Below are 15,880 nucleotides of genomic sequence, written 5' to 3'. Positions count from 1 at the left end.
GTGATGAATGCCTAGTAGGTATGCTTTTAAAGCCCCTTCTCCAACCTCCATCACTAACAAATCTCTACTTTTTCAGACCTGGTATTTCTTTACCAAGGAATAAAACCTCTGATGCCAGGACCCAGACTCATGGAGAATCTGAATCTCTCCTCTCCTGCTTGCTGGTCACATGACCTTGATCAAGCCACTAAAATCTCTGACTTACCTGGCATGTTTGTGGAAGGACTAAATGTAATATGGCACACAGTAGGAACTCAATTTTTAAGATTATTAAGAGATCTGGAATAGTGGACCACCTGGGTTTGAATGCCAGTTCTGCCAATTGCCAATTGTGTGACTTTGAGCAAGTTACTTCTCTTTTTTTTTGGGGGGGGGGGAGGGGGGATGGAGTCTTGCTCTGTCGCCCAGGCTGGAGTGCAGTGGCACGATCTCAGCTCACTGCAACCTCCTCCTCCTGGGTTCACGCCATTCTCCTGCCTCAGCCTCCCTAGTAGCTGGGACTACAGGCACCCGCTACCACGCCCGGCTAATTTTTTGTATTTTTAGTAGAGACGGAGTTTCACCATGTTAGCCAGGATAGTCTCGATCTCCTCGTGATCCGCCCTCCTTGGCCTCCCAAAGTGCTGGGATTACAGGCATGAGCCACCATGCCCGGCCTGTTACTTCTCTTTACCTCAATTTTCCCAGTTGTATGAGGATTTAAAAAGTTCCCACCTCATAGGGTTGATTGAGAGTTCAAGGTGTTGACACATGAAAAGCTCTTGCGAGAGAACCTGATCCCAGATAAACTCTCAATAAGTCTTATGATGATGGTGGTGATGATGATAATGGTGGTGGTAATGGGGAGGGTGACAATAATTATAATAATGATGATGAGAGTGATGATGATATTATGATGAAGAATTAGAGTTCTAGGCCAAGCATGGTGACTCACGCCTGTAATTCCAGGACTTTGGGAGCCAGAGGCGGGTGGATCACTTGAGGTCAGGAGTTTGAGACCAGCCTGATCAAGATGGAGAAACCCCATCTCTACAAAAATTAGCTGTACATGGTGGTGCACACCTGTAATCCCAGCTACCCAGGAGGTTGAGACAGGAGAATTGCTTAAACCTGGGAAGTGGAGGTTGCAATGAGCCAAGATCATGCCACTGTCCTCTAACCTGGGTGACAGAGCGAGACTCCGCCTCAAAAAAACAAAAAACAAAAAAGAGTTCTACCAGTCAGAGTTCTATCAACCCATTAGCAGAAAAATTTGCGCCTAGTATAAATGGATGACAGCAAATTCTTTCTCAAGAGCAGAAAGAAGAGAAATGAGTATGAAAGACCTGGGCACCTACAAGAGAGGACACTTTTGTTCACCCAGGGGCTCAATCAATCAATCAATCAACATCTAATGACCACCTACTGTGTGCCAGGCACAGAGGTGCAATAGGCAAAATGAGACTTTATGGGTTTTATGGTCTAATAGGGGAATCAGACATTAACCAAATGATGCCACAACACATGGAATTGCAGCTGACCCATGGCCATGTCTGTATCCCTGCAGGCCAAGTACCACCTGTGCTCAGCAGGCTGGCTGGAGAGTGGGCGGGTTGCCTACCCCACAGCCTTCGCCTCCCAGAACTGTGGCTCTGGTGTGGTTGGGATAGTGGACTATGGACCTAGACCCAACAAGAGTGAAATGTGGGATGTCTTCTGCTATCGGATGAAAGGTAACTGCCCCAACTACACTTCAGGTTCCAGGCCATGCAGCTGCTGAGCAATCCTCAGCCTGGCCAGTCACTCCCCAAATGGGAGCAGTGCAGGCCTGGCCCCTGCCTTACTTGTGTGGGACCCTGTGTGCCTCTGCTCTCCAGATGTGAATTGCTCCTGCAAGGTGGGCTATGTGGGAGATGGCTTCTCGTGCAGCGGGAACCTGCTGCAGGTCCTGATGTCCTTCCCCTCACTCACAAACTTCCTGACGGTATGTACCATGTCTGCTTGGTTTGCCTCAGGCAGGGAGGGGTTCCCTCAAAGCAGCTATTAGAGGGGTGAGGCCTTAAGAAGCTGAAGGCCACAGTCATGGTTAAGAAATGGGTGCTGGACCACCTTGTCTGAATCTAAAGCCTAGTTTTGCCACTCACTTGTAAAACCTTAAAGAAGTTACTTTCCTCTCTGGGACTCAGTTTCCTCATCTATAAAACGGAGATGGTAGTAGCATTAACTGTGTAGGGTCATTGTGATCATTAAATGAGTTAATAGTTGTGAAGCATTTAGATCTGTGGTCTGTACATGGAAAATTCTATGTTCATGTGAGCTGGTATTATTATCTCTGTTTGTATCTGGAATAGTTTAAGAGCATGATCTATACAAATGAGACCCTCTTAATCTTCTTCTTGAATGTAGTTAGCTAAGCCTGCCTGGTGATCACCCAATGAGCCAAATTAACATAGAGTCAATTTGCATCTTGCACTGCACTTAAAGTCACGTTAATATTCTACAAGTCATATCCAGCGAAGAGAAAGCCCCATCTGGAGAAAGGTTTGGTGCTGACTGATCAAAGAATTGACCTAACAGTAATAATGACAACAACAATAACAACAGTTAACATTTCTTGAGCATTTATTTTGTATGGGGCACTGTACTGAGCCCTTTACGAGGACATTTCATTCAAGCCTTAGAATGTAAGTTCCATAAGGGAAAGGATTTTCTTTGCCTTGACCACCATTGTCTCCCCAACCCCTCAGATAGTAGCTGGCACATGACACGTGCTCCATAAATACTTGTTAGAAGGACTAAACCCTCATGCAACTGTACAAGCCACTTCTATATCCACATTTTAGATGAAGAAACTGAGGCTTAGTAAGGCCAAGGACACAGCCTAACTCATCAGAGCTGGGCTCAATCTCAGACTGCCTGGTTCCAACCTCTCCCCCTCATGCTTTAGAGTGTGGAACAAGGACAGCCTGGGCTACTGTTCCCAGTAGAATCTACAGTCAGTGACCGCAGGAGGAAAGGGCACCGAGCATGAGTATGGGACTTGTAGGATCCATGGGGAAGTTAGACCAAGGACCCCAAAATGGAGTCTTTGTCCACAGACCAAAGATACCCATCTCACTGGTCTAAAAATCAGGACCACCATTAAATACACTAGAGATGAACACCCAAACTAACCTTTCTGCTGTGTGGGAGCCTGGCTTGCAACAGCCTTTCAAAGAAAAGATGGTGTCAGAACAAAACATTTTCAGCAAATTACCTACTTTCTCTGGGCCTCAGTAGCCCAGAAGGAGGAATAAATAAATAAATATTTTAAAAATATATATTAAAGTGTGTGTGTGTGTGTGTGTGTGTGTGTGTGTGTGTATATATATATATATATTTTTTTTTTTTTTTTTTTTTTTTTTACTCTTAAGAGACAGAGTCTTGTTGTATTGTCCAGCCTGGAGTACAGTGGCACGGTCTTGGCTCACAGCAGCCTCAAACTCCTAGGCTCAAGGGTTCCTCCCACCCCAGCCTCCCGAGCAGCTGGGACTATAGGTACACACCACCATATCGGCTAAATTTTTTTAACTTTTTGTAGAGATGGAGTCTCACTTTGTTGCCCAGGCTGGTCTCAAAATCCTGTGCTCAAGCTGTTCTCTCACCTCAGCCTCCCAAAGTGCTGGGATTATAGGTGTAAGCCACGACACCCAGCCTGCTCAGTGAATATTTAGCACTTACCGTGTGCTTGAGATAGATCAGTGAACAAGCAAACAACAAATGGAACAAACAAGTCAATAGTATTGAGTGCTAGAAGGTGATAGATCCAGATCCTATGGAAAAAGTGGAACAGGGCTGGGGGGCACCCCAGGGTCCCCCTTGTCGGAAGTGATGAGGGAAGGCTTTGGGGAGAAAGTGGCATGTGAGCAAAGTGTAAATGGAGGAGAGGGGGTGAGCCACGCAGACTTGGGGGAAGAACATTCCAGGCAGAAGGAACGGTTGAGCAAAGGATGAGCGGCAGGAGCGTGCCAGGCCAGTCTGAGGAAGAGCAGGGAGGCCCCATATGGCTGGAACAGAGTGAGCGAGAGAGGACAGCTAGGCCCAGTGTCAGAGAAGCAACAGCAGCCTCATGCTTTGGGCCTCATGAGCCCTTATGAAGACTTGGACTGTTCCTCTGAGTGAAGTGGGGGCCACTACAGGATTTTGAGGAGACTCGAGATTTGATGCACCTTTCAAAGGGCTGCTCAGGCAGCCACATGGAGGATCGGCTGTGACGTGGCTGCATCTTAAACCATAGGATTCACTGAGGAAAGGAAAAGTCCTCAAACTCTCACGATGCAGGCAGAAGACACAGCAAAGGAGCAGCAGGCTGAGTTTGCTGACACATGAATATTCCCAGATGGGTGATGCCCTGGGACCTTCTCCAGCCACCCTGGTCCCTGCACACCAGGGCTGGCCCCTCTGATGACTTCCTTCTTCTCCCCAGGAAGTGCTGGCCTATTCTAACAGCTCAGCTCGAGGCCGTGCATTTCTAGAACACCTGACTGACCTGTCCATCCGTGGCACCCTCTTTGTGCCGCAGAACAGTGGGCTGGGGGAGAACGAGGTGAGTTGCGTCCCTGGTGCCTTCGCTTTAGACTAGCATGTTATCTATCACTACAACAATGCTGGGTCACAAATTACCTGAAAACTCAGTGGCTACACATTTATTTAGCTCACACATCTGCAGATCAGTGGCCACTCCCTTGGACTTGGCACACTCGGGTCTGAGACCCGCCGTCAGCTACTCTAGCTGGGCCGTCGATCACTCTGCTCCATGGGACTCTCATCGTCCAGCAGGCTAGCCCAGGCGAGTTCTCAGGGCAGTGGCAAGGAGTGAGAGAGGCGAGAGTAGGCCCTGTCCCGACAGTGCTTCTCAAGCCTCTGTTTGATCATGTTTGCTAATGTGCCCCTGGCCTGATAGGTCACATGACAGAGGCCAAAGTCAGCATGGGGGGCAAAGGGCCAGGGGTGCAGGGAGTGGGGAAGAACCAGGGCCACTGACGCAATCTGTGTTCCACGCCAACCTTCTTCACGTCACGGCACACAGGATTGGCAGTATTTATTCAGTTCATGCACAGGTGGCTCACCCAAGGCTCCAACAGTCCCACCAGCCAACTGAGGGCTGAGAAGAGTAATGCCTCTGCCTACCTCAAGACCCTTTCTTCCTAGAACGCTGCTGGAAAGCTCTGCTCTAGACAATACAAATGACATTCAATCCCACATCCTAGCTATAGGTGGCCTCTGGCAGAGCCCAAACAACCAGAAGTCTGAGATCTCCACATGGAGGCAGGAAAGCTTAGGCCATGAGAAGCGATTTTCTTCGTCATCCCCATCATTAAAAAGACAAAACATTGACCTTTGAAGAGCATTCTGTGTTTCTCCTTTTTTCTCAGACCCTGTCTGGGCGGGACATCGAGCACCACCTCGCCAATGTCAGCATGTTTTTCTACAATGACCTTGTCAATGGCACCACCCTGCAAACAAGGCTGGGGAGCAAGCTGCTCGTCACCGCCAGCCACGACCCACTCCAACCGGTACGGAGTCTTCTGGGCTTCTTGGGAGAACTGGAGATAATGCATGCAAAGTTCCTGGCATATAGTAGGTGCTTAATAGGTGGCAACTATTATGTGAACATAAACTCTAAACCTGCAGATAGGGGATGGTGTTAACTGCCTACCACAGCGTACCACACTGACAACTGGGCAGCCCCTACCCCTTGGGAAATAGGCCAGCCTCAGAAGCTGGTAATGGGGAAGGATAATGAACCCATTTTAAAGCTGTCTGATTCTCCACCTTCATTTCGGTCAGCTTGTCAGCCTATTCCAGGCATTAACATGAGCTCCGAAGTCAAATGACCCCAATTCTGCCACTTGCTAACTATAAGGACTTAAATAAGTTATCCAGCTTCTCTGTGTCTCAATTTCCTCATCTGAAAAATGAGGATGATGGTGATGGCACAGGTCATTATTTTCATGATTGTGACACAAGGGAGGAAAAACTTATTCTACCCTCTTAGGGTCTGTGGCTGGGCCTGAGAATTAAATTAGACATACAATAAGCAGGAGAGAAGCATATGCATTTTATTTAATCTTTTATGTGCATCAAGGGAATCCTCATATGGAAAATAAAGACTCAAAGAACTGTTGGGATCAAGAGCTTATATACTTTTTAAAGAAATGATGCATTTGTGGAAAAGTGATCAAATAAAGGGGTTTAGGCTAAGGGTAGTAAATTGTGGCATGACTAACAAATAGATGGTGGAAACGAGTGGAAGATTAGGAGTATTTCAGTAGATTTGTTTGTACAGATCCATTTCGTCATCTACTCCCAGTTGTTCCTGCAACTGCTGTTTCTCAAGTGCCTTCTGCTCAAAATAACTAATATGCCAAAATGGTTGGGGGGGGGGTGGTTTTTTGTTGTTTTTTAGACAGTTTCTCACTCTGTCACCCAGGCTGCAGCACAGTGGCACAATCTCAGTTCACTGCAACCTCCCCCTCCCAGATTGAAGCAATCCTCCTGCCTCAGCCTCCCATGTAGCTGGGACTACAGGTTCCCGCCACCATGCTCAGCTAATTTTTGTATTTTTAGTAGAGATGGGGTTTTGCCATGTTGGCCAGGCTGCTCTTGAACTCCTGGCCTCAAGTGATACGCTTGCCTCAGTCTTCCAAAGTGCTGGGATTACAGGCGTGAGCCACCGTGCCTGGCCCAAAATGGCATTATTTTGGGTGACATCCATCCTTCAGTGTGGATGATGGTGATGATACTGATGGAGGAAACCGTGGTGGTAGTGGTGGAGGTGGTGAGAACCATGATGTCAGATTCAAGTTCTGAGACATGCAGAGAATAGTGCCTGACAGGTAGCAAGTGCTTAACAAATATTGGTTTTAAATGTTTATCTCATTAAATGATTTCTATTTAAGAGCAGTTTAGACTAGTGTCTCTCAAAATTTAATGTGCATTTGAATCTGCTGGAAATTTGTTAAAATGAAGATTGTGATTCAGCAGGGGAGGGGGCACAGGGCCTCAGCTTCTGCCCACACAAGCCAGGAAATCACACTGGGACATCACTTAAAATTTCATCTTTTCTAACAGTGTGGTGTGATGTTCAGTGCATGGACTCAGAGTCCACAGGCGTGGGGTTTGCCACTCACTCCCTGGGTGATCTGGGTCGGGCCATTTTCCTTCTGATCACTCATCTATCAGACAAGTAGGTTGGACAAATGATCCGTAAGGTTCTCTGCAGCCCTCAGATCAGCTTGTCGGCACAGGACAACTAATGTGTTATGGGCTGTCCAGAGGGTGAGGAGAAGTCCTAGGCTGCCTATCAGTGGAGACAAACCTGAAACCTGGGCTCAGGGACCTTGTGATACAAGGGAGGAAAAACTTATTCTACCCTCTTAGGGTCTGTGGCAAGGCCTGAGAATTAAATAGGCATACAATAAGCTGGAGAGAAGCATACACATTTTATTTAAACAACGTCCCTCGATGAGAGTAAAAGCCATCAATGCTCTTCTCATTTCCCTAGACGGAGACCAGGTTTGTTGATGGAAGAGCCATTCTGCAGTGGGACATCTTTGCCTCCAATGGGATCATTCATATCATTTCCAGGCCTTTAAAAGCACCCCCTGCCCCTATGGTGAGTATCTAGGGTCCCTGGTAACGGGCCAGGAGGAGTCCCGGTGCCCACTCACCAACAGGCAAACCATTACCAGAAGCCCTGTCCTCTGCCCTCCTCCTCCAGAGACTGGAGGAGCCTCCAACCTCCAAGGTAGCTGGCTTCAGGACTGCCCAACCCTGCTTCCTGCCATCCCCACTCCCAAGCATTAGCAACACAGCACCAGTCACCATTAATATCTGTTGAATGAAAGGGAGAGGATGGGCCAACAAAGGAAGCGCTGGAAGGGGAGTGAGAAATCCTAAGCTCTGGTTTGGCCCCGTCACTTCATAGTATCTCTGAGTCCCAATTCTCCCATCTGCAAAATGGGGCTCATAATGGCTCCCTCCTGGGTTTTGGGGAAAACTGAGTTAAAAATAGAAAACACTTAGAACAGCCCCTGACACATAGTACATGCTAAATAAAAGTTGGTGGTGGTTAGCATTTTTTTTTTCCCAAAAGCATGAGGGGAGGGGTGAGCTGCTGGAGAGTTCCATAGCACAGTGGTTAAGCATAGGAGCTGCAAAGCCAGACTGGGTGCAAAGCCCACTTCTACCACTGACTGGCTGTGTGATATTGGGCAAGTGCTTCACCTCTCTGTGCCTCAGTTCTCCCACATAAAACTAAGAACAATAATAACTGTCCCTGTCTCTTTGGGCTATTATCACACTTCAATGGCTTATTTCATGGAAGGGTATTAGACCCTGGCAGTAGTAAGGGCCAGATACATGTTAACATATCAATATTTTTATCCCCACTGGCTCCAGAATGCCTCGGGCCACCAAGGGTTCCCCTTTGGGGAGTCAGAAGTTTTAAGAATGAGCCCCTTTTCTTTCTTTCTGTGTTCAGAGCTTGACCCACACTGGCTTGGGAGCAGGGATCTTCTTTGCCGTCATCTTGGTCATTGGAGCTGTTGCCTTGGCTGCATATTCTTTCTTTCGGCTAAACCGGAGAACAATAGGCTTCCAGCATTTTGAGGTGAGAGAGAAAAATGGGAACATGATGATGGGGTCCTCTCCAAAATCCCAGTCCCTGAACCTGGGCTGCTTCAGCCGAGTAGTCTCGCCAGAGTCCTCACCCAGAAGCAGTGTCACACAGTAGTAGGGGTGGCCACCCACCTCATGCTTACTGCTGCTTGGGTGGGGTCCCTGCCCTTAGGAGGAACAGCAGTGGTGGTTCCCCTCCTTCTGGTTGAGACAGGGCCTGGCAAGGAGAGAACACACCCCGAGCCTCTGTGCCAGGGGTTTGGCCCGGAGGCCCATTCACTAGGACCTAGGAGTCTCGTTCACCTTGGAGGATTCACTGCACAAGCACACCCCATGACCTAGCCTGAGCTTCAAGACTGGCTCTGAGGACTGGGGGACAGGGCCAGGGACCCTACACAGCCAGACGCTTTATGCTGCAGCCCGTGAAACTCATTTCTGTTTGAACAGTTGAGTCCACATCCCAATCAGCAGCCAGCTCTTGGCTGGTCGTGTAGGAATACAGCCTGGGCAGCAGCACAGCAGTTAAGCATCCTTCCTTATGGACTTTGTCCTCCTCTCTGGCCCACCCTCTCCCGCTGCCACCTCCTCAAAACACTCCTGGTAAAGGCTGTGGTGCAGACCCCCCAGGCAGCAGTTTGCTGCCTTCTGGCAGACAGCTTGCATATTTATAAGCTCCAGGGGCAAATCTCAACCCCATTTTGAGCAAAAGTGTACAGGCTGTATGACTGCATTTATATTAAGTTGAAGGACAGACACCACCACTCCAGGTTGATGGGAGTCAGAACAGCGGTTACCCTGGGTGGCAGTACCGGCAGGCTATGAGCATGTGAACACATCCTGGGGTATGGAAATGCCCTATGTGCTGATTTGGTGGTGATCACCACTGGGTAGACATCAGTAAGATGTCACCGAGCTGAACCTAAAGGTTGGTGCATTTTATTATATGTGAATCATCTCTCAACAAAGGACTGTTAAGGAAAAGCTCCCAGAGGCAAAGGGTGGCTTGCTTTACCTGCCAACTTGGATGAGACGCTCCTGGCTTTCATGCTTGTCTTTCCAAACAGTCGGAAGAGGAAATTAATGTTGCAGCTGTTGGCAAGCAGCAGCCTGAGAATATCTCGAACCCCTTGTATGAGAGCGCCACCTCAGCTCCCCCAGAACCTTCCTACGACCCCTTCACGGTGAGTTTGCATTCTTATCTAGGAATAGGTTCCCTTGGGGTACAAGGGAATGACGTCTTTTAGGAAATTGTAGTGGAGAGTTTGTACCAAAGAAGGTTCATTTCTAGAATGTATATCAGGTAACAATCCTAAAAGCCAGTTTTGCAAGCTGACTGAAGCCAGTGTGGTTGTTCAGAGTTCCTGGGTTCTCTTGGGTAGACAGCAGAATCCTTGAACAAATAGAGACAGGGGAGAACAAGAGGTTGTTATCCAAGCCCAATCTCATGACCAGGTGAGATGTCACAGTGGAAAAAAGTCTTGGGCTGAATTCTGCTGCAACCATTTATGAAGTAGCAGGTGTAAAACATGATATAAGGAAAAAGGATTTTTCCTTTAGATGTCGTCTCACTCTGTCACCAGGCTGGAGTGCAGTGGCGTGATCTTGGCTCACCACAACCTCCGCCTCCCAGGTTCAAGTGATTGTTGCCTCAGCCTCCGAGTAGCTGGGATTACAGGTGCCCACCACCACGCCTGGCTAATTTTGTATTTTTTTTTTCTTTTTTTTGAGATGGAGTCCTGCTCTGTCGCCCAGGCTGGAGCGCAGTGGCCAGATCTCAGCTCACTGCAAGCTCCGCCTCCCGGGTTTACGCCATTCTCCTGCCTCAGCCTCCCGAGTAGCTGGGACTACAGGCGCCCGCTACCACGCCCGGCTAGTTTTTTGTATTTTTTAGTAGAGACAGGGTTTCTCCATGTCAGTCAGGCTGGTCTCAAACTCCCAACCTCAGGTGATCCACCCGCCTTGGCCTCCCATAAGCACTGGGATTACAGGCATGAGCCACTACACCCAGCCTAGTCCTTTAACCTTACACTGACATTGTTGTCCAAGATTTTACTGCTTGTCAGAGCTACTTTTCTTTGATGAGGCCTTATAATGTACATGTGTGGGTGTTCTGCTCTGGTCTTCCAGAAAGGGACCATTTATCTCTAGAGTCAGTGATGCTGGAGCTTAGCTGGTGCCTCCACGGACATCAATCCAGGGGGACCCCTTGGCAGGGTACCGCATTCATAACACATGTGGAAGTACATCCTGCCTGTAGTTTACCAGCAGTTCTGGACTAAAAAAAGGAATAGAACTTAATTTTTCTTTTTATAGAAGGAGAGAAATGTTTTCTTCTACCATGTTGAAGTTTGTATAGTGCAACAGATATTTTTCCAAAGCAAACCAAAGGTAAATATCTTGTGGTTCTTCATGCCTGCGGTAACAGATGTAATATATATGCAATAGAATAAGAAAATATGATTTGCAATCTGGTTATTTTTCAATCGAAGCCATGTAAAGGCTTCTGGTTCACATTTCAAGGGTAAGTTCACGCCAGGTGCAGTGGCTCATGCGTGTAATCCCGCACTTTCAGAGGCCAAGGCAGGTGAATCACCTGAGGGTCAGGAGTTTAAGACCAGCCTGGCCAACATGGTGAAATCCCATCTTTATTAAAAATACAAAAATTAACCAGGAGTGGTGGGGGGCGCCTGTAATCCCAGCTACTCAGGAGGCTGAGGCAACAGAATCGCTTGAACCAGGGAGGCGGAGATTGCAGTGAGCTGAGATCACACCACTGCACTCCAGCCTGGGTGACAGAGCAAGACTCTGTCTCCAAAAAAAAAAAAAAAAAAAAGGTGGGGGTGGGGGGGTGGTAAGTTCAGCTAAATTACATTTGTTAACTAAGTATTGTGATGCCGAAATCACCTTCATTTAAAAAGCAGAGAGAAACAAATGCATACATTCTCTCCAATGTACCCCATGCCTTCCCCATTGTCTGTCCTCTTCTGAGGGCTCGATCAGCACCATGCATGAAAGATTCCCCTGAGGCAGGTGAGAAAGTAGCCTAAATGCAGGTTGCAGCTAAAACTGCTATTCAGACTACATGGTAAAAACATTCTGGAATCCTAAGCATGAGGTACCAGCTTGCAAAGTGGCGTGCTACATTCTCATGCCTTTTACACTATTTTTAGTGACTCCAGACACATTTACCACCACTAGTTTCACCCATGAAAAGCCATTTCTAGCATCTAGTATGCTAATTAACAAAGCCTGGGTGCCAGTCAGAGCTAAAGTCAGCAGAAGGCTTGGCTTGGCCACCTCTAGAGTGTGGCCATTTTTAGACAGGGTCCTGGTGTGTCATGCAGGCTGGAGTGCAGTGGCACCATCAGGGCTCACTGCAAGCCTCAGGTGATCCTCCCACCTCAGCCTCCCGAAGTGCTGGGATTACAGGCGCAAGCCACCGTGCCCGGCCGAGCGGGGTTCCTATTACACTCTCTCAGGCACTCAAGAGCCACCGCTGGTTCAAGATGAATTTTCAAACTGAAAGGAGTTTTTATAATATTAGCTACCTTTTGTGAGGTGCTTATAACTTGTTAGATGTAGGCTCTAATTTAATCCTCCTACCTCCCTGTGAGGTATATTATGACCCTTTGTAGATGAAGAAACCACAGCCAAGTTGGAATGATTTGTCCTGGGCCACCCAGCTTCAAGCAGGAGAGACTAAATGGGTTTCCAGAACAGGTGGCCCTACCCCCAGCCCATCCCGCCTCCCAACACAAGGCAGCAGCATGAACGAACAGGTCCAGCACACAGCGCTCAGGGAGAGTCAGGCCTCAGGCCAGGGGCCACCAGAGAGGTTCAACCTAGAACTCCACACGCAGAATGCCCTGCCCCCTTACAACCCTCTCTTTTCCAGGACTCTGACGAACGGCAGCTTGAGGGCAACGACCCCTTGGGGACACTATGAGGGCCTCGACAGGAGACGCCAGCCATCACCCACTGCCATCTGGGCCATCAACTGAATTCTCAGCACCAGTTGCCTTTTGGGAACAAAGTCCTTTAAGCACTCAGAAGCCACACCTCATCTCTCTGGCTGATCTGGGGGTTGTTTCTGTGGGCGAGGGATATGTTACTGTGCCCACCCAGTGCAGCTTCCTGCTCTGACCCTTTGGCTCTTCTTCCTTTGTACGCTTCAGCTGGCACCCGCTCCATTCTGCCCCACACGATGGGTAACTGATCTTTCTTCCCTGTTAGACTGTAAGCCTCCATCTTTGTATCCCAGCCCCTCGCCCAGTGCCTGACACAGGAACTGTGCACAATAAAGGTTTGTGGAACAGAAACAAAGTCAACACAACAAATCTAGTGTTTTGGGACTGTGTCAAGGGAGGATTTGAACTCTGAAGGCAAAATCCACTTCCTGTGGACCTTTTCAATCAGACGTCATCAGTCTTATAAATTCTTTAAGAAGACATGATAATCACAGTGAGATGCCACTTCACACCCACGAGGATGGCTAGAATCGAAAAAACAGTAACACGTATTGGAAAGGATGTGGAGAAAATGGAACCCTCATACATTGCTGGTGGGAATCCAAAATGGTACAGCCACTGTAGAAAACAGTTTGGAAAAAAAATAAACAGTTACCACATGACCTAAAAATTCAACAGAAATGAAAATATGTCCACACAAAAACTTGTATATGCATCTTCATAGTAGCATTATTCATAAAAGCCAGAAAAATGGAAACAACTCAAATTCCATCAGCTGATAAATGAACAAACTGTGGTGGTCCGTACAATAAAATATTCAGCCCTAAAAAATGAAGTACTGGTACATGTGATAGTTCAGATGAACCTTGAAAACATTAAGAAGCCAGTCACAAAGGACCAAGTATTATATGATTCCATTTATATGAAATGTCTAAAATAGGCAAATTGATAGAGACAAAGTAGGCTGATTGCCAGGGGGAATGAGGAGTGACTGCTAATGGGTATGGGACTTCTTTTTTGGGTGATGAGGAATTTGATAGTAGTGATGGTCGTACCACCTTATGACTATACGAAGAAACACAAAATTGTACACTTTAAAACAGTGAATTTTATGGCGTGGTGTTAGTTATATCTCAAATTTAAAGAAGCCATAATTACTAAATAATACATCATTTTTCCAAATATTATAGGTGGGCTGGCTTTGGGGTCTGTTAAATATAATTAACCTGCCAAAGAAGGTTGAAGATGCCCCTCCCATCTAGACACACTGCAAGGGTGATCTGCACCGAGACCCCTTCCTTCAGAAGGCAAAGGGAGACCTTGGCCTGGGTATTAGCCAGGTGTTAGGCACAGTTAAAATTAACACTTGAGGCTGGGCACAGTGGCTCACGCCTGTAATCCCAGCACTTTGGGAGGCTGAGGTGGGCGGATCACGAGGTCAGGAGTTCAAGACCAGCCTGACCAACATGGTGAAACCCCATCTCTACTAAAACTACAAAAAAAAATAGCTGGGTGTGGTAGCACGCGCCTATAATTCCAGCTACTCAGGAGGCTGAGGCAAGAGAATAGCTTGAACCCGGGAGGCGGAGGTTGCAGTGAGCTGAGATTGTGCCACTGCACTCCAGCCTGGGCGACAGAGTAAGACTCCGTCTCAAAAAAAAAAAAATACAAAATTAACTCTTGGGACGCTACAGCCCATTAAAAAGTTTGAAAATGGCCAGGCACAGTGGCTCACACCTATAATCCCAGCACTTTGGGAGGTCCAGGCAGGTGAATCACCTGAGGTAAGGAGTTCAAGACCAGCCTGGCCAACATGGTGAAACCCTGTCTCTACTAAAAATACAAAAATTAGCCGGGCGTGGTGGTGCACACCTGTAGTTCTAGCTACTCAGGAGGCCGAGGCAGGAGAATCACTTGAACCTGAGAGGCGGAGGTTGCAGTGAGCCGAGATCCTGCCACTGCACTCCAGCCAGGGTGACAGAGTAAGACTCCAACTCAAAAAAAGAAAGTTTGAAAAAGCTGTGTTATCACAAGCAGAGTTTCATACAAACTAGGCCAGGGGGAGAGGGGGAGGGGAGAGGGAGAGAGAGGGAAGGAGAGGGGGAGGGGGGAGGGGGGAGGGGGAGGGGAGAGGGGGAGGGGGAGGGGGAGGGGAGAGGGGGAGGGGAGAGGGGGAGGGGAGAGGGGGAGGGGGGAAGGAAGAAGTGGGGGCGGGGAGAGAGAGAGAGTGTGTGTATGTGTACCTTATATAGAGACACCTCAGATTTATAACCAGAAGAAATAGGTTCAACTGTAGACTCCCTTACTTAATAGTTAAGGGAAAAACTTCAACCGACATCGCAAGTTTGTTGAGGATGAAGTATGAACTGTATGCAGGCCTTAGCATAGCCGATGGAGGACCCGAAAACCCAACTCCACATTAGCTAAGACAGCACGGGGATGTACTGTTAGCTGTTACTGGAAGACCTAGAGGAGGGCAGCCTCAGGGTTGATTCCACTCAGAACCTCAAAGACATCATCAAAGACCCAGTGTCTTCCCACTCTGCCCTCTGAGCACACCTACAGCAGACTTCCTCGAGGGGATAAAGTGGCCTCGTCAGTTACACAGAGTGTTACCATTCAGGAGAGAGCCTCTCATAGGAGCTGGCTCAGAATAGTGAGGAACTTTTCCTAGAATGCCCCCCCCCAACACACACACAAACTTGCCCTAGAGTCTGAAAATGCCACGTTCCACTGGCACAGGCAAAGGGGATGGGGTCATGCCCAGATGGGCTTAGATGGGCTTAACCTACTCAGGCCCACCCAACCAACTTCTCTCCATAACTGTGTGGCCTTGTTAGTTTCCTGAAGCTCCTGGGGCACAAATTATCCTTTTGCACCGTGGCCTGTCATATGAGGCAATATGAGGCGATCCCCAGCAGGCCCTCAGCATGGGGTGCGGTGCGCTAGTGTTGAATTATTTCCCCTTCCCACCTCTTGACAACTCGGTTCCCCACTCCTGAGCCCTAAGGCAAACATCAGCAGAAAACTCTGTCCCCAACACATGTGCCCTCCATGGAGCACGGTCTTTGTCTGCTACATCCAGTTTCAGAACCGCGTGAGGCACACAGCAGGCCCTCGGCAAATGGAGGTTGGTGGAGTGCTGGGTCAGTGGGACCCGTGCAGACAAGTACTGCTCTCACGGTCCAGGCTCCTTGTTACTGCCCAGCTGGTGGACCCAGGATGCAGAGTGGGAGGCTACAGCTGTCGGCCACCCCAGCTGACTGCCACTA

General features: G+C 48.3%; 1 protein-coding gene across 2 annotated transcripts in view; it reads left to right on the top strand.

The window, feature by feature from the left end:
* The window catches only part of LOC105497739 (stabilin 2), a 168,200-nt gene extending 154,276 nt beyond the window's left edge, over positions 1-13,924 (top strand). The window contains exons 62-69 of one of the 2 annotated variants that reach the window (XM_071071220.1): positions 1,547-1,712; positions 1,857-1,963; positions 4,445-4,564; positions 5,394-5,534; positions 7,526-7,636; positions 8,504-8,632; positions 9,705-9,821; positions 12,536-13,924. In XM_071071220.1, coding sequence (XP_070927321.1) covers positions 1,547-1,712; positions 1,857-1,963; positions 4,445-4,564; positions 5,394-5,534; positions 7,526-7,636; positions 8,504-8,632; positions 9,705-9,821; positions 12,536-12,586 — 942 coding nt within the window. In that variant the 3' untranslated portion in view covers positions 12,587-13,924. Of the gene's footprint in view, positions 1-1,546; positions 1,713-1,856; positions 1,964-4,444; positions 4,565-5,393; positions 5,535-7,525; positions 7,637-8,503; positions 8,633-9,704; positions 9,822-12,535 lie in introns of those variants that run through there. The other variant, XM_071071221.1, reaches the window with a different exon arrangement.
* The last annotated feature ends 1,956 nt before the right edge of the window (positions 13,925-15,880 follow it).

The sequence above is a fragment of the Macaca nemestrina genome, chromosome 10 (assembly GCF_043159975.1).
Source record: "Macaca nemestrina isolate mMacNem1 chromosome 10, mMacNem.hap1, whole genome shotgun sequence".
Taxonomy (NCBI): domain Eukaryota; kingdom Metazoa; phylum Chordata; class Mammalia; order Primates; family Cercopithecidae; genus Macaca; species Macaca nemestrina.
This window is presented reverse-complemented; position numbering and strand designations above follow the sequence as displayed.